Source organism: Xyrauchen texanus, chromosome 22, assembly GCF_025860055.1.
Source record: "Xyrauchen texanus isolate HMW12.3.18 chromosome 22, RBS_HiC_50CHRs, whole genome shotgun sequence".
Classification (NCBI taxonomy): domain Eukaryota; kingdom Metazoa; phylum Chordata; class Actinopteri; order Cypriniformes; family Catostomidae; genus Xyrauchen; species Xyrauchen texanus.
In genome coordinates, this window is record NC_068297.1 from 19,793,061 (window position 1) to 19,815,717 (window position 22,657).

Consider the following 22,657-nt stretch of genomic DNA (forward strand, 5'->3'; position numbering starts at 1 on the left):
TATGAAAATTAAGCTTCATCTGGCCTCACATTTTGATTATTATTTAGGGTCAAATCAGTGAATTCTGAAATGATGCCATCCTGAGCCAAACAAAGCTTTAAAAGTGTTCAGAAACTCATATTATGGTTTGAAATACTTTCAAGAGAGATTCAAGTAAAATTCAAAAGATGCTGTAGTAGAGACACTTTGCACCATCTTCTAATCAAATGCAATTTCAATTGAGTGATCCATGTAATTCCATGACTGAATGAATTCCATATGCGAAATCCTGCTGCTGGTTAGATGCTCTTATCTGAAATAGAAACAAAACACATGGGGATTTTGTTAATTTAGAGGCAAAACAACATCTTTTGAAAACCAAGACTAATTCATAATTGCAAAATTAGAATCCTTGGGGTAAGAAGACTCCAGAAGGTATTTGTGGTGTTGGCGTTTTGAAACATTTTCAGACAATCCTGTGAAACACTGCAAAATAAGAATTCCAAAAGAAGTTAAAATGCCTGACATTCAAAGAGAATATAGCAGTCTTCTACCATTTTCTCCAGACTGCCATTTTGTCTTTTGCTATAGTCATCTCACAACGGATAACTGAAGGATTCCAGTGCATTACTTCTCATGCTCAGGTGAAACAAATGTGGAAATTCCTGTAATGTGCTTATTTATATATTTACATGACCTAAAATGAAACATCAAAGGATGTCTAAACCAACCAAGAAATGCTCAACTTTGACACATTTGCCTGTTAAAGATAAAAAATTATTCACATTCTGCAAAGGCAGACTCATGCCAAGCGTAAACACTCTTTTTCAAATTGCAGAAAGAATTGGATGTTGAAATATTTCAGTCTTCTAGATGTACATTTTTATTAAATCTGGACAGTCACACTGCATTTCATAGCACACCAAAGTGTTTTCACCCAGTCTCCATTGTTACTTATGAGCACATTATTTCTCCCTGAGTGGGATATAATGTACAATGATATGTTGTCCTTGTCGTCTCTCATTTGATGAATGCTCCATCCTCGGCTAATGGAAGATTTCTCACAGCTTCAATACACCATAAAACTTCTCAGAGGCTTTTACAACTATATAACCTTGAGCAGGATTAAAACATCCAAACATTCATCCTTCAGTTTTATTTAATATATAATAATGCATCAGCTTTACTGCAGCTAATATCTATCACAATTGCTTTTAATCATAATAATACCTCTTCAATTTTACAGGCCCCTGATTAGTAAAACCTGATGGGTATCCTTTATAAATATAAAAATCCCCCTTTAAACACCTAAACTGGAATAGGAAATTGCAATTGCTTAACTAGAATTATAGAACTTTAAAAATGGATTATAATCTTTTATGCCTGTAAAATGTGCAAACTAACAATGTACACTATGCTTGTCAATGCAGTAAAAAAATATTGTCATATCGTTTTAATCTATAAATATATCTGGTAAATTTTCTATATATTTTTTACATAGCTATAACCTGCATTTATGTAAATTCATACTATATTTTCTTTTTAGGATTATACTTTTCTGTATTAACTAGAAATAAGATGCATTAAGAGTTTAGAGGATTGAATGCATTTATTGATTTATTATACTCAAGTGCAAATAGAATACCACCTAGTGGAGGTGTTTGGATATTAAAGCTGGGGAGTACATGATGTGGTCCTCTGAAGATGACATTTTGCTGTTGTGTTTATAGAGAATTTATTTTCTATATATTGCATCGTGAATACTGCTAGACAAGGAGTAAAAATAAAATGTTCATTGTGGATTTGGCATCACATCACAATCATGTTTCTCAACCAAGCTCTTTACATAACATTTTTAAATAAAGTTCATATATTTATGCTTATAAAATGTAAACTGTCTGTTGTTTCTAATAACAGGGTTCGTACAGATGGTTCAAAGTTAAATCCAAGGACTTTTCAAGCAAATTTGTATGTTTAAGGACTATGCTCGAGATGTCATTCAAACTAATTCTTTGTTAATTTGAAATAAAATATTTTATTATTTCAGTTAATTTATTTTTATAAAACACCACTTATTAAAAGTACAACATATCTCAATAAACATCTTTAATGTCTCAGTTACATACGTAACCTCGGTTCCCTGAGACGAACAGAACAAGGCATTGCGTAGATTAATGCATATGGGGAGTGCCTTCTTACACAACCTCTCTACAAGAACACCAATATTCTAATATTGGCTATGGTGTTTAAGCCCCGCCTGTTTTGGCGCAAAGCTGTTCACTATAAAAGCAGGTGCACAAACACCCTTTCCTCAGAATTTCTGACTAAGAACAATGAGCGCATCGCTCGTACCTCAAGAACTCGGGAGTCTTGTAGTGTGGCTAGTATTCACAAATGACTCTTTCCCTTCGTCTCAGGGAACCAAGATTACGTACATAACCAAAACGTCCCCTTACGAATCAGTACACTTGACATTGCATTGATTAATGCATTTGGGGAACAGAATCCCATCATGCCGCACTACACAACATAACCTCCCAGAAAGGAAGCATGACACTGCAGTCTCGTGGGCAGTCTCGACCGACATGAGTATGCTGCAGTGAGTGACCCTCATGTTGGGCCAGGAGGGGAGCACTCAGAATGAATATTTGAACTATAGTATGGTTGTGTAAAAAGAGTTGGAGCTCATCCTTAAAGGGAGGAGCATAAGTACATATATTTGGCCAATGAAATAGCAAGCGCTCAAAACAGAGAGGACTTGTGAAGAGAGAGAATTTACGTGTAGGTTGTGTTTTGAGAAGACCATCCTGCTGCAAAACATGTCTTGTAAGGACACCCATTCATCCATACCCATGAGGATGCCATGCCTCTAGTTGAGTGTGCTTTAACACCAATTGGGCAGGTCTTACCCTGCGACTCATAAGCCAGGAAAATTGCATCAGCAATCTTGTGAGAAAGTCTTTGCTTAGAGACAGACGTTCCTTTCGTGCATCCTCCATTGCATACAAAAGTGCTAATCAGAGAGTCTGAACTAGCAGGTAAGTATAACGTATGCGTGTAGCACAGGGCATAACAAATGCAATGATTGTTCCTCATCAGGTGGGTTTAATCGTCTTGCTCCTTTAAGGAACTTTATAATTAAATCATTCTTGCCTATAGTGGCACTGGTTTCATGTGCGTGATACGCAGGTTTAGTCACCTCATACACTTTGCGTGTTGACGGAGTGAGTCCTGTATCTAATAGCTTTTCAATAAATATGAGAATTTCATGTATGGGGCAGCTTATTGGGTCTTTACCATGTGAGAGACACCAATAAGTGAACACATTATTGTTCACACATTAGCGTGTGGAGTCTCATGAATGGAGCTGGCCTGTAAAATTATGTTCATGATTGACTGCGTCAGTTCTGGTGCATTTAGCATGCTCCATTCAGGGGCCACATATGCAGGTTCCACAGCTTGGGCTGGGGTGTCTTGCGCCTTAGAGAGGAGATCCCTCCTCAGCAGCATTTCTCATGGCGAGCTGTTCAGCATCTCTATCATTTCTGGAAACCATGGATGGATGGGCCATTTCGGCGCAACCAATAGAAATGTTTCCTTGTTCTCTCGGACTTTGCATATGACAGAGTGAATCAGGCATACCAGGGAAATGCATATTTCTTTACTCTGGAGAGTCATTTTTTATGAAAAATTATAATTGCAAAGATTTATACTTGTATCAAAATATAATTTTTTTAAATCCTCCAGATACAATTGATTGTGACTGGCCCATTTTGAACAGCGCTGCCAAAAGTAACAGGTGCCACATGATAGCTGACAAAAAAATTCATTTATTAAATGATATAAGCAATGTATTTTACGATTTTCTTTAATCAAAGACCTTTTAGCACCTCTTGGTTAAAATTGCTATTTTCAAGGGTTTTCCAGGACTTCAATTTGAAAAACCCAAATTCAAGTACTTCAAGCACCTTGTGCGAACCCTGCAATAACTTCCCATTTTCATTTTGTGTATACACCACATTAAAGTGAACCATAAAGCTTCCCATGAAAATACGAAGGTCCATCAAATACATTGTTCAACATATGTGTAAACAATCACAGTTGTCAAAAACCACAAGTGCAAGTGGTTTGGTCCTTTGGTCCTGAGGAATGAAGCACACGGATTCTGTTGTTTGTCTGAACATTAAGCTCTTGAGTCAGATTCAGGACAGTAGGACTAGGACTTTGAGTAGCATCCAAAATCACTAACTGCTTAAGTCGGGGCAGGTCCTGAAGTCCAAGAAACAATGACGCTGGAACATCATGGTGCCTGAAAGAGACAGGTGGATTAAAGGAAAGTTAATCCACTTCCATTGGCAAAATACACACACACCCCTAATGCATATATCTACATTTAATGGAAAAGCAGCACAGTTTGAGTTATTCTGCATGAGGCAAAAATTTTAAATCTCACCTCACTTTTAGGGTCTGCAGCTTGGGGAATATCTGTGGCATTTCTTTTATTATATCACAGCTGTCATGACAACACAGATCCAAATGAAGGTGCAGAAGATCTGGCACCTGCTCCCCCATGATCCGGACTGCATTCAACTCTGCCTTCACTCCCATGAGAGACAAATATTGCACCGTCCTGGGTATTGATTTAGCATAGACACTGAGTGGGTACCCTACTAGAAAATACAAAAAGATGGACAGTGTGTTGAGAAACATGATTTGACATATCAAATAATTGGTGAATGTGTTAGGTCTTTATTTCTTTCCTGCTTTAACACTCTATATTGAGAAAACAAGCATGGTAGACATTATAAAGCAAAGCCCATGCTCTGATTAGTGTTAAATGCCCTTATATATCACAAAGACCTGTTTTGTCCATCATATCTTCATAAAAGGCTAAAAAGAAGGTCAGCTGGCATTCTGTTTTTTTATATGTTCATACTTACAAGAAACATTGAGCTCTGAGAGCAAAGGGAGCTCTAGAAGCCAATCTGTGAGGCAGCAAAGGTTTGGATCTACAAGCCACCCTTTATAATGTACAGTAAGTTTTGTCAAGGAGGATAGCCCACTAAAGGCAGCAGTGGAGAGGCAAGGGTCTTCATAGTTCAGCAGCTCCAGACTGGTCAGGCTGACCTCGGCACCCATTTCTGTGTAATAAAATAATACAGACGGGTGATGATTGAGTTCAAGAGAGAACTTGAACAGGAGTAGAAAACATCAAACTTAAATTATAGAGGCTGATAAGACTTTCCGAAATGCCTTCAAGTACAAGATTATATTGTTGTTAGACATACCACTTTTGAACACCAAATATAAACACCACCCAAAATAAAGACATTAATGTGAACTACAATCTTCTGATACTCACCTTGACTACGGCATTCTTTGCGGAGACAAAAATAGTCATCAGGTAGGATCCCATACTTTGGCCCCATTCTTAAGGAAAGGTGTTTTAAGTTAGGCAGACACCTCAACATGCCATGAAGAACAGTTTTAGGGATGGGATTTTTATCTTCGTGGTAGTATAGGGTGGTCAGATCGACAAGTTGTGAAATGGCAACACTAATCTCCGATATTGAGGCTCGCTCGACCTCACACAAGCAGAGATGTGTCAGCCGTTTCAAAGATAAAAGCGAGTTGGCGAGTCTCGTGCAGCGACATTGGCGGATAACAAGCCTTCTAAGGTGTTTTAAAGAACCCAGTTTCGCCAGAGCAGTGGCATCACAACACAGAACCAGAGTAACTGAACAGATCCACGGCAGCCAAGTCACAAGTTTCTGCAACTCGTTTACAGTTGCCTTCTGCATCACAATGGACTTCGTTTTCCTTTTACCAAGAGTTCTCCAGAAATGCGCATCATACGCTCCGATCTTTTTTAGGACAACAACATTGTTTTTCCATAAGGACCAATGGTCGATCAGTCTCTTAAAGGCTTTGCAGCTTGAACGAACACTCAATTTGTCACGACTGGAGAGAAAGCCAAACACGTCCATCCAAATCTCCTCCGGGAGCTGAATTACGGCCATTGTCTCATTTAACAAACGATGTAATGTTAATTGCACTAGTACTTCGTAGCATTTCAACCGCAAGGAGTTCAGTCTGAACGCGTTTAAAGGGAAAAAGCTAGACGCAGTCCAACGAAAACAACAGTACACACGTATTTGAGGCGCGTTTTTAATTATTAAAATACGTTAAAGTGGCCTTTCAGACAAACCGCGTTATAGCGATTAAAGAAACCTAGACGCGGGTGTCTAGACACGGCGACTTTCCTGGACGAGACGTTGAAAACAAAACAGCTGGACGCGACACAACGGTCAAAGCGCACATTTACTTGGATAAACAAAGAAAAATAGCGCAAACGGACACAAATCCTGACACATATCCTTACCACTAAACTTTACTGACACGTGCTTTATGCGAATTTCTCGCTCACTTCCTAGTAGCGGTATTTACGGAAGTGACGCAGCCTAGACTAGAGACGTTGCCGCGCTTTATCCGGGAAAATTCAAACGGGTCAAAATGGTGAGGGACTTGTTTTATTTCTTATACTGGTCGTTTCTATATATATATATATATATATATATATATATATATATATATATATATATATATTTATCACAAATGTACATATATGTTGTGTTAGATGTTATCTTTCGTTCACTCACTCATACACAATCAATTGTTTTACACTAGGTTGTCAATGGATAAGTTTGGATGATGTTATTTTTTTATAATGTATACATCAACTAACGTTCTGAAGTCACTAGATTATAAGTATGTATATCATGTGATTAATATATTAGTTTTATTTTCTACGCCAGGTTGTACAAATTGCACATTCACTTTACTTCTAGTGTTGTCTCGCTTATGTTGCGAAAGCCAGTAAGTTTGTAATTTTGGTCTAACTTAACAATAAGTTGTATTTGTTGACATTAGTTAACGACATTATACGACGCCGGCGCATTATAGTGACGCCATTACACGACGACTTAAATTATCTGGTGAATTGTTTTTTGAACCAGATCATTGAAACGAACTGTCCGAAAGAACCGGTTCGCGGAAATTAAACGGACTAATGTATCACTACATTATACTATAACAACAAATATTTTTTTATAATGTCAATACACTTGACATAATTTGTATTTTTTAATAACTAGTTAATGCATTATGAAGTTACACAACAACTGATCAATTGTAGCCTTTATAAATTAACATTAACCACGATTAATAAATGCTGTAAAAATATTGTTCATTGTTAGTTCTCGATAACTAATGCATTTATTAATGTTAACCAATAAAACCTTACTGTTAAGTGTTACCATAATTTAATACATATTCTTTATTTTGATTTTTCATTGAATCCAGTTTTATTGGAGAGTAGTGTCAAACTGCTAATTTCTGTTGCGATTCTTCTGCTAATTAGTTCTGGATTCCTTACATCTGTCTTGTTATAGGACTTGCTGAGAGCATGGATCATAAGGGGGATTGTAAACAGTTGGACCGGCTCTCTTAGAACACAACGAGTCATCCATTAGAAGACTATTTCACTGTTCTTCAGGTCCCTAAACTTGGTGACATGATTACTCCAGTCAAAACAATGCCTAAAACAGGCCACATTTGGGCAGCTAGTGTAACTGGGTCAGGCAGAAAACTTTCAAAGCAAGACATGGTGCTGAACTCCACAGCTCAGGGTGCTGAAGAACACAGCCCAAATATCCCTTGTGAACTCAGCAGCATCAATGCTACTGCAGTGGTTTCCCCTGGCAATGCTGACCTGATGCTGAAAAGGGCCCCTGAGACACCAGCAAAGATTTTTGCAAGAATGAAGGCAAAAGTTCAAGGGCAAAATGCTGTGGGGAATGAGGTAGCCTCAGAGTCTGCAAGAAACCAAGAGAAGTGTAACAGTGTCCCCTCGAGCACCAAGACTCAGTACTTACAAACAAGTAACGCCAACCAAGACACATATTTTTTAGCCATCTCTCCTCCACAGTCACCGAGAGGAGATCCACAGGATGGAGAGATGGACTTTCCAAAAGAAAATCATCCCATCAATTTTGAGAAAGTGCCTGGCAGGCCAAATGAAATGTTTGACACAGAGTCATTGATTGGTTAGTTTTTCTCTCCTTTTTTTCTTCAGATTATATAATTTTTTTTGCTTATAATAAACAGATTGCTTTAATTCACTTCTATTAATGTTTAGTTGTTTTTGTATATCTAGAACCGCATGTTTTGCTGGAGAAGATACCAGAGGAGATGTTTGCTGGGATGATGGCAAAGCGAAAGCAATTTCCAGAGATGAATCTTGTCAATAGAAACAGACGTATGATTGCGATGTTTATTGTTTTACCCTCGCAATTACTATTGTTAGACATCTGAATTTGGTGGGACCCAATCAATTTGTTGCAATGTGATCACAAAAGAGTTTCTGCTGCATGTTTTCATTTGTTTACACAGAGCCTTATGTGTTGTTGGAGAGGGTGCTTTCTAGTGAGACATTAGCTCAATTTCAGCAGAAACCTGTCAGTTATTGCAGCAGTTCAAAGGACATCAAAAATAGAGGTAAGTTGTTTTCTTTTCATTTCTCATGAAATAATTACAGTTATTTAGAATAATCTGTGTGTCTGCATTTGAATACAATATGCACTTAGTTCAATAGGGGTCCATGACCTTGAAATCCAGGCATAGACAGATACAAAAAATATGTCATTTTAAATAATTAACAATGTAATTAGTCCACAATAAAAAAAATAAAAATTAAAAAAACAGGGTGTAACAGTTCCGTACGGTTAGCCACCCACTATTCGGGAAGCATTGGCACTGCGGTTCACCAAGTTTATTGACGCATCTGAGGTACAAGGTTTACAACCTCCATTAATGAACCTGAACGGATCTGTAAATGGATACGCCCTGCCTGTGTTTCACGTGTGTCAGCTTGATGACATCACTGTTCTGCAAGCGTCATGTGTGGTTAAAAATGGCATGTAGAGAAAATTAGCCGCTGATAGAAAAACTCACCACGTGCCCGGGGTTGCTGTCCTTTTCTGCATATCGCGGCATAATAATATGATTCATTTCAGCTTATCACGGCCAACCCGGTTCTCCGAAGGCCAGTCAGCCCCTGATTGGCCCCAAAGTGCGGCGGCCCACCGGGCAGTTTGGTTGCTTAGGAGGCCTGGCTGGAGTCACGGTTACTATGTTTTTTGTGTAATATTTTTTTCCCTGTACATTGCATATACCGAGACATACCGAAACCGTGACCCTAAAACTGCGATACAAACTGAACCGTGATAAATTTGAATTGTTACACCCCTATTACAAACAAAGACTTACTGTTAAAGAAATAACTTGATCATGCAATAATAGTACAGAAAAATACATGGAGAAATTTAAGAATATAAAAAATGCAAAGATTTAAACAGCAGACAAAAAAAAAACATTGTTTAAAGATTGAATTGGGAACAACTTAACATGATGTGAAGCCTTCACAGTTCCATCAAAGAGCAAACAAAAGATTGCAGACTTTAAGGGATAGTTCACCCAAAAGTTTTCTCATCAATTAATCACCCTCAAGCCATCCCAGATGTGTATGACTTTTTTCTGCTGAACTTATGTGAACATTTTTAGAAGAATATCTCAGTTCTTTTGGTCCTCACAATGCAAGTGAATGGTGGCCAGGATTCTGAAGCTCCAAAAAGAAAATAAAGGCAGCATAAATGTAATCCATATGGCACAAGTGTTTTTTTTTTAGGCTGTATGATGGTGTGGGAGAGAAACAGATCGATATTTAAATTCTTTTTTACTATAAATTCTCCACCTGCTCAGTTGGTGGTGATATGCACAAAGAATGCAAATAGCCGAAAACAAAAGAAGAAGAATGTGAAAGTGGAGCTTTATAGTAATAAAATGACTTAAATATTGATCTGTTTCTCTCCCACACTTATCATATCACTTCTGAAAACATACATTTAACATCTGGAGTTGTATGAATTACTTTTATGCTGCCTCTGTGTGCTCTTTGGACCTTCAAAGTTCTGGCCACCATGCACTTGCATTGTATGGAGAGCTGACAACAGAGCTGTGATATTCTTCTAAAAATCTTAGTTTTTTTTTCTGCAGAAGAAAGAAAGTTATTCACATCTGGGATGGCACAAGGGTGAGTAAATGATGGAAAAATATTCATTTTTGGATAAACTGTCCTTTAAGGGTTCTTGTCAAAGCCAGTAATTTAGTATTTATTTATATATTAGTAATTCTTACATTTTACAAGTTTTTCTTATCTGAGAATTTAGGCAGAATATCCTCTCCCTTTGCCCTTAGCTCTCTGGAATGTGTGATTGCAGGTGGTTGTGCTGTATTTGGTGAGATGAGCAATTTGACGGATTCAGTAGAAAAAGACGCCACGGAAGAGCGCTCAAAAATTGAAGTTTTCAGTAGTCCTGAGTCTGATACATTTTGTCAATCAGATTGTCAGTCAGAGTGCACAGAATTGGTCCCAGGACCTGTTCAACCCCCTCATAATCTGCTAGTGGATCCTCTTCTGCAGATCTCTCCCCATGTTTTGATCCCACGAAAGCAAGCATCTGTGTTTCAGTCTAAACGACAAGCTAGACAAATGGATGCAGCTTTGGATGATGGAACCAATGTAAGTAAATCCTTTGGTAGTTCTTAAGGCAAACATGGGTAATAATAATAATACCTTGATTAGGGGGGTATATATATTATAGGTTAACTGAAGTTATAGGCTTTTGTCATTTTTCTGTTGGATTAACACATTTGCTGTATTCACGCTTCCAAAAATTCAGAATCTAATCTAATTTCAGGTGCGAGGAATTCATTTAAAAGACTGGGTTTTGAAATTGCTCAACAGAGACCTTGTGGTTGATGGTATTCGCATGTAAGAATTACTTCTAAATTTCTGTAAGTCTTGTCACATTTAAGGCTTGTTACCCTGTCTAAAATGGACTACTTCATAAATTGTTGAAGACTGATATCATGTAAGTTGTATATCACAGCCACAACATTAAAGGGATAGTTCGCCCAAAAATTTAAATTGTCATCATTTATGATGCTCATGTTACTCTATAACCATATTATTTTCTTTTTTTCCGTGCAACAAGAAAAAAAGTGCAAAAAAAGTGAATAGGGACTGAGGATAACGTTCTGCCTAACATCTCGTTTTAGTCATAGGGGTTGGGACACACAGTAGAGTATGATTTTATACATGATTTAAAATATTATGTAGGCCTAAAATTATTTACTATATTTGTTTTACGCATTTTAGAGACACTAAAATACCCTGGCACAGCAGTTTTATCACTGAAAGAATCTCAAATAATGTGCTTAAGACGGCATCCGGCAGAATATATGTGCTTATTGGGAGAATGGCCAAACATCCCAATCCATGTAAGATCATTATTATAATTTTTATTATTTTTTTTTAATTTTTTTAAATCAGGACTCATTACTTTTATGTAGTTTACTTAATTTAACCATGTGGTATTTACCCTTTCCACAGCATTTCCATCCTGGTTTTTAAAGAAGTTTCTTTTTGGGTTTCCAAAAATGTGGAAGGAGGACCTGGGTCAGTTTTTGAATGATCATGCTGGGTATGTTGCCTCTACTCTGTAATTACCTATGAAGAGACAGCATCAGTTTATTAAATAAGAAACTGAACATTTCATTAAATTTTTTTTTTTTTTAGATCTCAGAAAATTCATAAAGACAACAACAGTGCGAAACCTCCTAAAGTCAAAAGTCAACACCCTTCTAAAAAGTCAACGTCCAAACAACCCAGGCTTCAAGTCATTACAACAAGTGAGTACATCATTTCACCAGTAAAGGTGGCCTTCACAGAAGCGATATTAGCAAAAGATGGCCTTTACCCTTCTGTTTGAGATTGACATTTGTTTTTGATGTCCAGTCTTTTACTTTATAACTTGGTTATTGCCAACTATTAGGACCGTAATGTTTGGAAATCCAATTAAAATATTTAGTTTAAACTCTGGTTATCTTCAAAGACATTCACACTAATATATTGAGGTTTTTGTGGTACAGCTCCAATCACTCCCACTGACAGCATACTACAGGGCAGTGCAAAAGTGTCACGCAGTGGCCGACTCATCAAACCTCCTTTAGAATATTGGAAAGGAGGGAGGATTGTTATGGACTCTAACATGAATGTCACCATCCTTGAAGACTATGCTTCCTCAGTGGCATCCACGGTACTCTTCTTATTTTTTTTAGTAGTGTGAACAATGTTTTGATCTCTTGTGGCACTGACAATATTTTAATATTGTTGAAAGTTGGCAATATATTCAATTTGATATTGTCATTTTCTATGCAGCCCAAGAAGCCAGTAACTATGGCAACAAAGCAAATCACAAAGGAGAAATCAATCCTACCTGAAACTCTGGAAAAAGGTCAGATTTGTGCATTGATCATTTATTGTAGTTCATTAGTTTTTTTTATTGCAAGTTTTCACATTTATTTGTTTTTACAAAAGGGAGGCACAATACATCTAGCAGTGAAGATGAATTGTCTCTACCTAGAAGAAAGATCAAGCAGAATTCCAAATCTCAAAAGACGGTACCATCTCAGAGCAATTCACCTTCAACAGAGAGAACCACTGCACCATATAAATCTACCAGAGTTCGGAGAGCTTCCCCTGTGGTGGCCTATTGCTCTAACTCAGGCCATGCAGCAAAACAGCAAGCTATTGAACATAGCCGGCCTCAAAGGACCTCACTCAGGAAACAACAGTCAAGTTCTAGAGAGGAAAACGCTGCATGTTCAGGATCAGGAATGACTGAGAAGTACACAAAAGCTGATTTGGTTAATTCTACATCTGACCAGCATGTGCATTGCCCACCTGTACATGCAATGTCCTCAGATGAACAGAATACAGGCATTGAGAATGATCAGAGGACAGTGTACAACAGCAAGTCGTCCCAAAAACAAAGTCAGGGTGAACTGCTCTCCATGCCACATGCTGACTCAGACAACAGTTCCTTACGACGAAGTTCTTGCATAAGTTCCAGAGTACAGTATTCCACAGACTCGAACAGCTCTTTTGCATCTCCAGACCCTCCAAAGAGGCGTATAGGAAGAGGCTCCATTGACCGTAAACAGCTAACAATACCTCATAAAATTGAGATGCTTGCCTCTGTACCGCAGAATTCTGCCTGTCACAAGAAACAAAATGAACAAGATTTAGTGAGAGTTTCACGTAGACCAAAAAAGAACACAAAGATATATTTAGATGATTTTTTGGTCGGAGATTCTGTTGACTTACCCTCTAATGATAAAGAGCGAGGACAGCAAGACAAGAAGGCTGTATTAAAGAAGCCAAAGCAAAATAAAGATTCCGGTAAATCTGAACTCAAAACAAATGGACACTTGTTTTCCTCAACGGACATGCATTATGAGCAGTCAGAAGATAAGGAAAGTGTTCAACATAATGTTCCAAACAGAAGATCAAAGAAATCTGACACAGAAAAAGCAAACACCAGAAGCAAAAATCTAGAAAAATTAAACAACAATGTGAATGAACAAGATGCATTGGATGGAAAATGGATGGAAGAAGAGCTACAAAAACTACAAAAGTAAGCTTTAATCAATCCATGTCAAGGTCATATTTGGAAAGTGTTGTCAATACATATTTGTTGTAATGTTGCTTTAATTTTGGGTTTCAAGTTTCTTAATTTCTTACAAATTAGGAAAAAAGGATCAAGAGAAAATTTGGTCATGAGTTTTGGTGATTTTAGAGGACACAATTTGGAGATGTAGAAAGATCTTGTTCATAGTCATTCAGTACAATTGTAAATTGTGTTGTGTAAATATGTTGTTTATTGTAATTGGTATATGTCTCGTCACTGTCATGACTGCTATGTTGCTCGGAACTGCACACAAGACTTTCACCTACTGTTGCACTTGTGTACATGGTAGTGTGACAATAAAGTCATTTGATTTGATTTGATTGAGTATGTGCAGAACTAATGTGCATTTTTGTGTAGTGAGGCTACTTTCCAAGTATTCATTGTAATCAAATATTTTAAAGGGATAGTTCACTCAAAAAATGTAATTCTCTCATCATTTACTCACCCTCATTTCATCCCAGATGTGATTGACTTTCTTTCATATTCTGAACCCAAAAGAAGAATTTCTCAGCTCTTTTGGTCCATACAATGCAAGTGAATGGGTGCCAACATTTAGAAACTCCAAAAATCACATATGTCAGCATAAAAGTAATCCATAAGACTCCATTAGTTCAATCCATATCTTCAGAAGTGAGATGATAGGTGTGGGTGAGAAACAGATCAATATTTTAAGTCCTTTTTTTACCTTTCTCCTCCCTGCTCAATCAGTCTCCACTTTAACTTCCACTTTCACATTCTTCATGCATATCGTCCCCTTCTGGGAAGGGAAAATAACTTAAATATTGATCTGTTTCTCACCCACACCTATCAAATCTCTTCTGAAGGTATGTATTTAAGAGTCCTATGGATTACAATCATGATGTCTTTATGTGATTTTTGGAGCATCAACATTTTGGTACCCATTTAATTGCATTGTATGGACCTACAGAGATGAGATATTCTTCTAAAAATCATAGATTGTGTTCTGTATAAGAAAGAAAGTCATACACATCTGGGATGGCATGAGGGTGAGTAAATGATGAGAGAATTTTAATTTTTTTTGTGAACTATCCCTTTAAGGAAGAACATTTTAAATACTCTGTCTTTCGGAGCATTCACGCTATAGTGAGGCCAGTTGTGTTCTGACTAATGTGTATACATGCTGGATGAAGTCGGGCTACAATTGCATTATCTAGGTTTGTTAGTTCTACTACACAAAAATTGGACAGGTGTAATTTCAGTTGGACTAAAGCATTTACTTGGCATTTTACAGTTACTCATTTTTTAGTCTGACTGAAGTCCACCTCAAAATGCATGTAAACATACTGACGGTTTTTGTTTCATTGAAAAGGGCTGTGAACTCATTACCCATGCACAAGAGTGGTTACTGGGGAAATGTTGCCTATTTTGTTGGCACCCGTTCAGCTGAAGAGTGTCAGGAACAGTATAATGCCCATCAGAAGACAAACAGAAGACCCAGAAAAAGACCACAGAAGAAACCAACTACAATTGAGGAACCAGGTACAGTCCAAACATTTATGACACTTTTTGAAGATTGTGAATGTTTTCTGGTGACTAAATCAATGCAATCGAAAAAGGAAAAAGTGATGCTTCATCTCATATTTTGGTGAACAGGAAAGGAAGTTGTTGAAATAACTGCTAGAGCAGGAACGCTTAAAAGGAGACAGCAGATGAGGCATTTCTTGGATCACATGCCCAAAGATGACCATGACGACGTCTTTGCTAGCTCACCTATCCACAATAAACAAATCAAGGTGCTTTTTTTGTTCATTAATTCAGTGAACTAAACTAACTTTGTTTGTGAAATGTATAGACCTGATAAAGCCTCTTGTCTTAATTACCCCCTCTCCTAAGACAATCTCATTTGACTGTTTTAGTTGCCAGTTATGTCTGCAAATGGAGATGAGGAAGATTTCTGCCAACTTCAGGACCCTCAGACACCGAGTTCTAGCATCTTATCTGCAGTGAGGACCCCTCAGTGTCTGCACATCAGCCCAGGAATGCTGGGATCCATTAATAAGTATATTTATACCTTATTGGACTATTATCAAATCTTTTCATGCTTTTGGAACATTTAGTGGGCAGATGCTGAGTGCCCATGTAAGGTTTAATGTCTTTTTTTACATGATAATTTTGTTGCATATGTCTAGTGTGGATCTTTGTATAAATTGGTTTAACTTTTTTTTTCTTCTAAGGAATAACATGGACAAGTACATTTTCCATCTTCAGAATAAACGAAAGGGACGGAAACAGGGCAAAAAGGCTGCACCAATGGTAACAACGGCAGTCCCAAATTTCGACTTGTTTTTAAGATTTTCCAACTGACCCTTCGCTAAGCTCCGCCCCTCTTGGCTACCGTTGCTCACTCTAACAAGCTTTGCAGAACTTCCTATTGGAATTGGAATTGGAATTGAGATTACTGTGAAAGGTGCGTTTTTTTGGGAAAACATTTACATAAACCGAATGGATAATATTTAGGGCTGTCGATTTTTATGTGTTAATTTAGTTTTGATTAATTATATAAAAAATTACTCAATTAATCATGCCCCCTGAAGTGTACGTAATTCCGTAGTAAAAGTACAGATTTTCCTACTATACGAGCAATTCAAGCTTGAAGTGCATCTGTTTTTACGAGCCCTAAATATTAGATTTATAAATAGTTTAATTATTATGCATTATTTATATGAATTATGTTTATTAGGGGGCCTTTCTCAGCAAATAATGATGTATACGATTAAAATCGATTATTTTGATGAATCAGCTTGTTATGTAATTCAATTGATTTAAAAGATTTAATCGGTTTACAACCCTACTAATATTCTTATATGGGCTGGAATGAAGAGTGGCATATTTATCAGATGTTTTTTGTAAAATAAATGGTTAAATTATGCAACAATTTGATTGAAAACTGTGGAGACTGAATCAAGGCAAATTATTATCAAACTCACTTGAAATGAGAAAAGAGTAATTTGACAGTGATTACACACCAGATAACATAAGTGTAAGTGAACAGAACTGTTCACAACATCTCAACACACTCACTTTAATGCTGTGAACTCTGTTTACTCTCACCTTTACTAAGACCTGAATTGATACATAAGTGAATTAATGTTAAGTTATTAGCTTTAATTTACTTTGGAAAAAGGTGTCCTTGTTGTTATACGTGTTCATTTGGGAATGAGGGCTGGCAGAGTTTAATCCATAATATGCTCTTCTCAAGATTTAAAAAAAAAGAAAGAAAAACGCATATATCCTCTCTAGGTACCTCGTGTCAGTATTACAAGTGACCCAGCATCAAGGTTTTTTTTTTTTTTATAATTTCTATAAAATTCTAAGCACACATCATTCCCGTATATTCTCATTGGGAACAAAGCAAACCCTAACCAGAGAAATGGCGGACGTGACAGTTGCTAAGACAGGATTGGTCTGAATCACTTTAAGGTGGGCTTAGCGAAGAGTCAATTGTTGTTCAGTTTTATTTATTGAAACATGATATGTCTTGACCCTCCCATATGCCTATATACAATTTTCTTGTATAGGACAAGCTTTCACCAACTCCAGCAGTCAAGAAGACCCTAAAGAGATGTGTTGGTATGCAAAGAGTTGAACAATGCTAAATGGATTTAAAATGTATATTTGTGCTTTTTGTTGCTTTTTATTATTATTATTATTATTCGTTCTTTTCCTCTTGTTTTCAACAGCTGAAGATGATGACTTTGTGGTCTGGAATATGCTCTCAGATAAGGAAAGAGGTGATGACCGTGATGAGGAGGATGATTACTTTATGGAATACTGCTGAGTTTCATTATTATTGTTTAGAACTTGAAACGTGCATCCTTAATCAGCTAGTTTTCTTATGATGAGACTGATTCATCAGTACAGTATTGGTCATCACTTATTTTTTTACAAATGCTATCTGGGATGTGCTGAGAGACAGCCATGTTTAGGCAAAAGCCAGGGCTCTAGAATTAATGTCTACTATTTTACACATGTAAAATGTACGGTTTTAGATTGGTTGTTCAGAAATGCAGATGTTGGGGGGGTGGGGGGGTTGGATGTTATGTCATCAGATTTAAATGAAAGGAAATGAACTTAGTCTAAAGTTTTGACGCAAAAGAGACAAGATGTTTCAACTACTTACTGTGGAGTGAAATAAACGGAAACTAAAATGCAACATTTCAATTATTTTATTTGATTGTGTTGTAAATAAATATGTAAGCAAATACAACAAATGAACAAATAAAATGGTTAAAACTTAATCTTTGTCCACCAATTGTAGTTTGCAAAAACCCTGGGCTATCAATAAATATATGTCAGTTTCTATTTCTCTCTTTTTTTTTCACAGACATTATTTTTTGGAAAGACATTTTTGAAAAATGTTCCTAGTGTTCTTTAGTTGTCTGTTGTGTACAGGTCTAAGTAATAGGAAATTAACACTTGTATATTCTGGGAATTGATTCTATAACTGAAGGCCTAATCTCTTCCAGTATAATAAGTAGTACTGATTATCAACCCCTATATGTTCTTTTTTCATTAGACAGCCTATTTAAAAAGATTATAAAGTAAAGCCTGATAACAATCAGATTGATCATCATACTCTCGCACGTCTTGTCTTATAAAGACCAAATTTGTTTAACCTTTTCAGCTTGGGTTTCTCAAAAAATACTGTACTTTTGAAGTGTGATTAGATTACCAACAAGCCGATTGTATGGTTAAAATAATCATATTATGGAGTTTCTCAAAAATAAATACACATAAATTGGAACTGTCCAAGTAGGCATCTTTTACTAGGTTTGGAGACACTTAACAGGTCTATGACAAAGGCAGTCTTGTAGTTCTCCCTCTAGCGGTCATCAAGGTACTGTTGTCTTTAACGTGGTTGCGCTTCACAGTTTCACTCGCACTTTTACGCGAGCAGAAGTCTTTGAGGAATAACACAAACGGCCGAATTGAACAGGAATATACCTTCGAAAATTTTGTTGATGGATTTAGCAGGTAATACACCTTTTCCTCATGGCACTTTCATTTTGATGAAACACTTAAATTCTTGCTTTTGAAGAGTTCCCTGGCTAGCACGTTAGTGAAGTGTTTAGCATTTGCTAGCATTAGAGTTTCATCATGTCAACAAGACACGGTGTAAATTACTGACAACTACAAATTCATTTTAGGGCTTGTCTTATATTTAGTAAACAATTTTTAAAACATAACTATCCTTTCGTTAACTTATTGTAAAGCCCTGTTCATTTAGTCATACATAATAATAAAAAAAAAAAAAAGCAACACATAAAAACAAAAACTATTAAGGCTTAATTGTGAAAAATAAATGTGTTTATGTATTTATCAAGTGTACGAACAGACCGCAGAGTACTTATCAGAAAGCTACAGGTTAATACAGTAGAAATATTGCCACAATCATCTTATTCATCATGGTATTAAGGTTTGATTCACTTCTGTCACATTCAAGCCAAATCTTCTCTTTTCAGACTGCCATGCAGAGTATAAACCTGAAAGATAGAGAGAAAAAAAGTGTGTGGGGACTCTGTCCCGGCTGCCTCATTTATTATGGACACACAAGGAAAATCCAACACTTTGAGCTCCGGAATAACACTTGCAATTATAAAGGAGTATGAGATCTGTTTAAGATCTTGTCTTATCATTTTAGCAGTATGGTCTGCTGTTTTGTTTTTTTCCTCAGGACTGCGCAAGTCCAATGTGCAGTGCACACTGCATTATTTATAATGGCAACAGATAAGTTTACAAGATACTTTTTGAATAGGGGTTGTGCCATGTGTTATTAACATTTAATAGCTGGACTGTGCTCTGTTTACAGGCTCATTCCTATTAATCAGTACCTTTAGAGCTCTGTAGAAAAAAGAAAAACAAGAAATATTCGTTTTATGTATTTTCATCTTTAAACATATTTCATGCAATATATTAAGACATGTATGAGGGAGTCACGGGACATGAAAACATATAACTGATTTTCACTTGAAATAGTAAATCCCCCAAAAAATGTATTCTCTCATCATTAACTCTCCCTCATGTCATCCCAGATTTGTGACTTTCTTCTTACTTAACACAAATGAAGATTTTTAGAATAATGTCTCTTAAATATATATATATATATATATATATATATATATATATATATATATATATATATATATATAAAAAAAACTTAAATATTGATATTTTTCACACCCACACCTTTCATATAACTTCTGAGGACATGAATTAAACCACTTGTGTCAGATGGATTACTTTTATGATGCTTTTATTCACTTTTTGGAGCTTCAAAGATCAGGCCACCATTCACTTGCATGATATGGACCAACAGAGATGAGATATTCTTTTAAAAATCTTTGTTTGTGTTCAACAGATAAAAGAAAGTCATACACATCTGGGTAAATTATGAGAGGATTTTCATTTTTGGGTGAATTATTTATTTAACAGGAATGAACATACTGAATTTTTTGTATTGGTTGATAGACTCTAAACCTAGTGCAGAAATATAGATGTTTTGAAACGATGTAATGACATTCTTATCAGTAAATGCAGCTTCAGGTAATTAGAGTCAGTTTATTTGTGTCAGTTCCCTATTTCAATACTATGATACAAATACATTTGGTGGATCTTTTGTGGCAAACCTTTTTATGTTTAAGTCACTTCTTGTTTGTTCCAGGGTAGATGGAGGTGTTGGGCAGGTGTTTTAATAAGAGACAGAGTGCTGTCACTCTGGTTGGGCTCTCCGTTAAAAAGTTGGAAAGAAGAGGAGGCGAGGTGCAAGAATGGAGCAGGCTCATGGTTTACTGCTCAACGAGGAAACCTGCAGTCAGCTGAGGGAGCACCAGAGGGCCGAGTTTATCTTTGAGTGGCTACGTTTCCTCAAGAAGCTGCTCCCTACCACAGACCGGGTGAGTTGAGCACTCTGACAATAAGCTCTCTGTTGGAGAAGAAATGCTGATTCTTCTGTCTGTCCCTCTCACACATAAACAAGCAGCCGCTTTGAACAGACTCTCTGGTTATTTGTTTGCCTGCCCAACAGTGATCTCTCAGTCTGAAATAGACTGTTTATGTGTCTGTCTGTTTCTTACTGGTGAAATGCCAACAACCAACGAGCATGTTTGTCTGCCAATCAACTAAATATGGTGGTGTCTTATTTGTGAGGCAGGCCAATTTGAAACAGAACCAGAAACGGCTAGTGGAGCAGCTGACGAGGGTACTAACGAGTTCTCCAGGCCCCCCGACACGCTGTCTCCTGGCACACTGTCTGGCGCTGGTGTACAGAGTGGGCGAATCCCTAACGTCCAGCCTCACTGTGGACCGCTGCAATGACATCGTCCGCAGCAAGGACGACTCACCCAGCTTCCTGCCTACACGACTGTGAGTGCAATGTGTCATTAATCTACATTTTACATGCTCATCATACAAACCTCCACCGAGTGCGCTGCAGATGGGGTTCTACCAGAGCTTGACAGCTTGATTTGCTACTTATTGTTCCCTATAGGGCAGCTGTGGCCTGTTTGGGTATGTTGTATGAGCAACTGGGGCGACTCCTTATCAACTCATTTAAAGAGACAGTGGCAAACCTTCTGAAATCCATGAAGAGTGCAGAGGTAAATTGAGATTAGTTGTTTGTAATTTTCAGTTTAGCTGAACTCAGAGATGATATTGTCCATGATTAGAAAAAATTAGGCCATAACGTTTGACATGTCTAAATATATGCATAACAGGAAATTCTGGTACTAAATTTCTTTATTTTGGACAAAACATTTAAGTGCATGTCAGTCAAGAAATGGATGATAGTTTTTGCCTCTGTTGTGTTGTCATGGCTGTTTGTTTATAGGTGAAGTGTGTAATTTTTAAATGTTCAAGGAATAGTTCACTTTCATTCTTCTTTGAATCACAAAAGGAGATGTTAGGCAGAATGACCACATTTACATGCACTTAAGAAAATGGTTTATTCCAGGGTTTTTGCAGAAACCGGCATTCTGATACATCATGTACACGAGAACGCTGTTTTCCTTGCACTGTTTAAGGGATTAAGAGAACGCGGTTTAACACACCTGAGTTTCTCCAGAGACTATTTAACAGAGATGGGCCACTTCTATTTAAATCAATGGGAATAAGTAGAACACCCAACCAAGAAGCTCTAGTGCCCAGCGGTCAACAGATATAGAAAGATTGCGTGTTTTAGCGTAATATGAGGTAAAGAAGCACAATTTATGATTCCAATATTATCAAATTTAATTGCCGATTTGAAATAGGTTCTTTAATCGTAATCTTGACCAACTGTTTTTGAGATTTCGGTGTTCCCCCATTCAAGCAGATAGGAGCTGCACTGGCATGACTGGAAATAGCCTCCCGAGAGCATTCCAAAGATGGCCGAAAGTGGACTGGCTTGCTAGAAAGATATTGGTTTCTCCCAGTGAACGTTGCTTATGTGGGCATGTAAATTAATAAGTGGTATTCTTATAGGTTTTTGAAGAGTGCACATGTGGGTTGAACAGACCACATAACCAACGTCATAGGATAGAACCATACATTATATCAACCAGTCAACACAGCGGAAAGAATTTAAAGTTTCTGAAAGTACAGTGGAATAGGGGAAAAGCATATACACTATAAAACATACAGATTTATACAGAACACACCAATTTAACGCTGCAATTTAACGCTGCTCAAGTATATTAAATGAATGTTTCGGGTTCCATCAACAGCATTTGTGGCATAATGTTGATTACCACAAAAAACCTTTTCTTTAAAAATAGCAAACATTCTGTGTTACACTAAGGCACTTATGAATATGGTAATTTTTGGAGGGTTTAAACACAGAAATGTGAAGTGTATAATTTTATAAAAGCCCTTGTCTTAAGGGGGCCTGGGTAGCTCAGCAATTAAAGACGCTGACTACCACAACTTGAGTCGCAAGTTCGAATCCATGGCGTGCTGAGTGACTCCAGTCAGGCTTCCTAAGCAACCAATTGGCCCAGTTGCTAAGGTGGGTAGAGTCATGTTGGGTTAAC

The 22,657-nt window shown here is 37.1% G+C and overlaps 3 protein-coding genes across 8 annotated transcripts in view; 2 read left to right on the plus strand and 1 right to left on the minus strand.

The window, feature by feature from the left end:
• Positions 1-1,581: 1,581 nt before the first annotated feature.
• On the minus strand, positions 1,582-6,413 carry im:7136021 (uncharacterized). The gene is made up of 4 exons (XM_052153067.1): positions 5,342-6,413; positions 4,920-5,120; positions 4,433-4,649; positions 1,582-4,288 (listed from the first exon to the last, which is right to left on the minus strand). Exons 1-4 carry the CDS (start codon positions 5,997-5,999, stop codon positions 4,084-4,086), a joined length of 1,281 nt encoding a protein of 426 aa, XP_052009027.1. The 5' UTR covers positions 6,000-6,413; the 3' UTR covers positions 1,582-4,083.
• Positions 6,414-6,840: 427 nt separating this feature from the next.
• LOC127662338 (mis18-binding protein 1-like) lies at positions 6,841-17,657 on the plus strand. The gene is made up of 18 exons (XM_052153462.1): positions 6,841-6,855; positions 7,490-8,084; positions 8,195-8,296; positions 8,431-8,535; positions 10,317-10,618; positions 10,797-10,870; positions 11,258-11,379; positions 11,492-11,582; positions 11,678-11,790; positions 12,031-12,197; positions 12,320-12,395; positions 12,479-13,577; positions 14,962-15,131; positions 15,246-15,385; positions 15,509-15,651; positions 15,827-15,905; positions 17,171-17,222; positions 17,333-17,657. The coding sequence occupies exons 1-18, from the start codon at positions 6,841-6,843 to the stop codon at positions 17,428-17,430; spliced, it is 3,543 nt and encodes a 1,180-aa protein (XP_052009422.1). The 3' UTR covers positions 17,431-17,657.
• An 851-nt stretch (positions 17,658-18,508) lies between these two features.
• The window catches only part of LOC127662809 (HEAT repeat-containing protein 5A-like), a 35,814-nt gene continuing 31,665 nt past the window's right edge, over positions 18,509-22,657 (plus strand). For 5 of the 6 annotated variants that reach the window (XM_052154161.1, XM_052154164.1, XM_052154163.1 and 2 more), the window contains exons 1-4: positions 18,509-18,626; positions 20,314-20,545; positions 20,803-21,014; positions 21,139-21,247. In XM_052154161.1, coding sequence (XP_052010121.1) covers positions 20,420-20,545; positions 20,803-21,014; positions 21,139-21,247 — 447 coding nt within the window. In that variant the 5' untranslated portion in view covers positions 18,509-18,626; positions 20,314-20,419. The remainder of the gene's footprint in view (positions 18,627-20,313; positions 20,546-20,802; positions 21,015-21,138; positions 21,248-22,657) is intronic. The other variant, XM_052154162.1, reaches the window with a different exon arrangement.

What these genes read in the sequence shown, in the direction of transcription:
- im:7136021 (XM_052153067.1), bottom strand. Translation starts at nt 5,999, where the DNA reads ATGGCCGTAATTCAGCTCCCGGAGGAGATTTGGATGGACGTGTTTGGC. An exon ending in CAAAGAATGCCGTAGTCAAG is followed by an intron (nt 5,121 to 5,341) that starts GTGAGTATCAGA and finishes TTTATTACACAG; the next exon opens with AAATGGGTGCCGAGGTCAGC. An exon ending in CTCAGAGCTCAATGTTTCTT is followed by an intron (nt 4,650 to 4,919) that starts GTAAGTATGAAC and finishes TGTATTTTCTAG; the next exon opens with TAGGGTACCCACTCAGTGTC.
- LOC127662338 (XM_052153462.1), top strand. An exon ending in TTTTTGAATGATCATGCTGG is followed by an intron (nt 11,583 to 11,677) that starts GTATGTTGCCTC and finishes TTTTTTTTTTAG; the next exon opens with ATCTCAGAAAATTCATAAAG. An exon ending in GAGCTACAAAAACTACAAAA is followed by an intron (nt 13,578 to 14,961) that starts GTAAGCTTTAAT and finishes TTCATTGAAAAG; the next exon opens with GGCTGTGAACTCATTACCCA.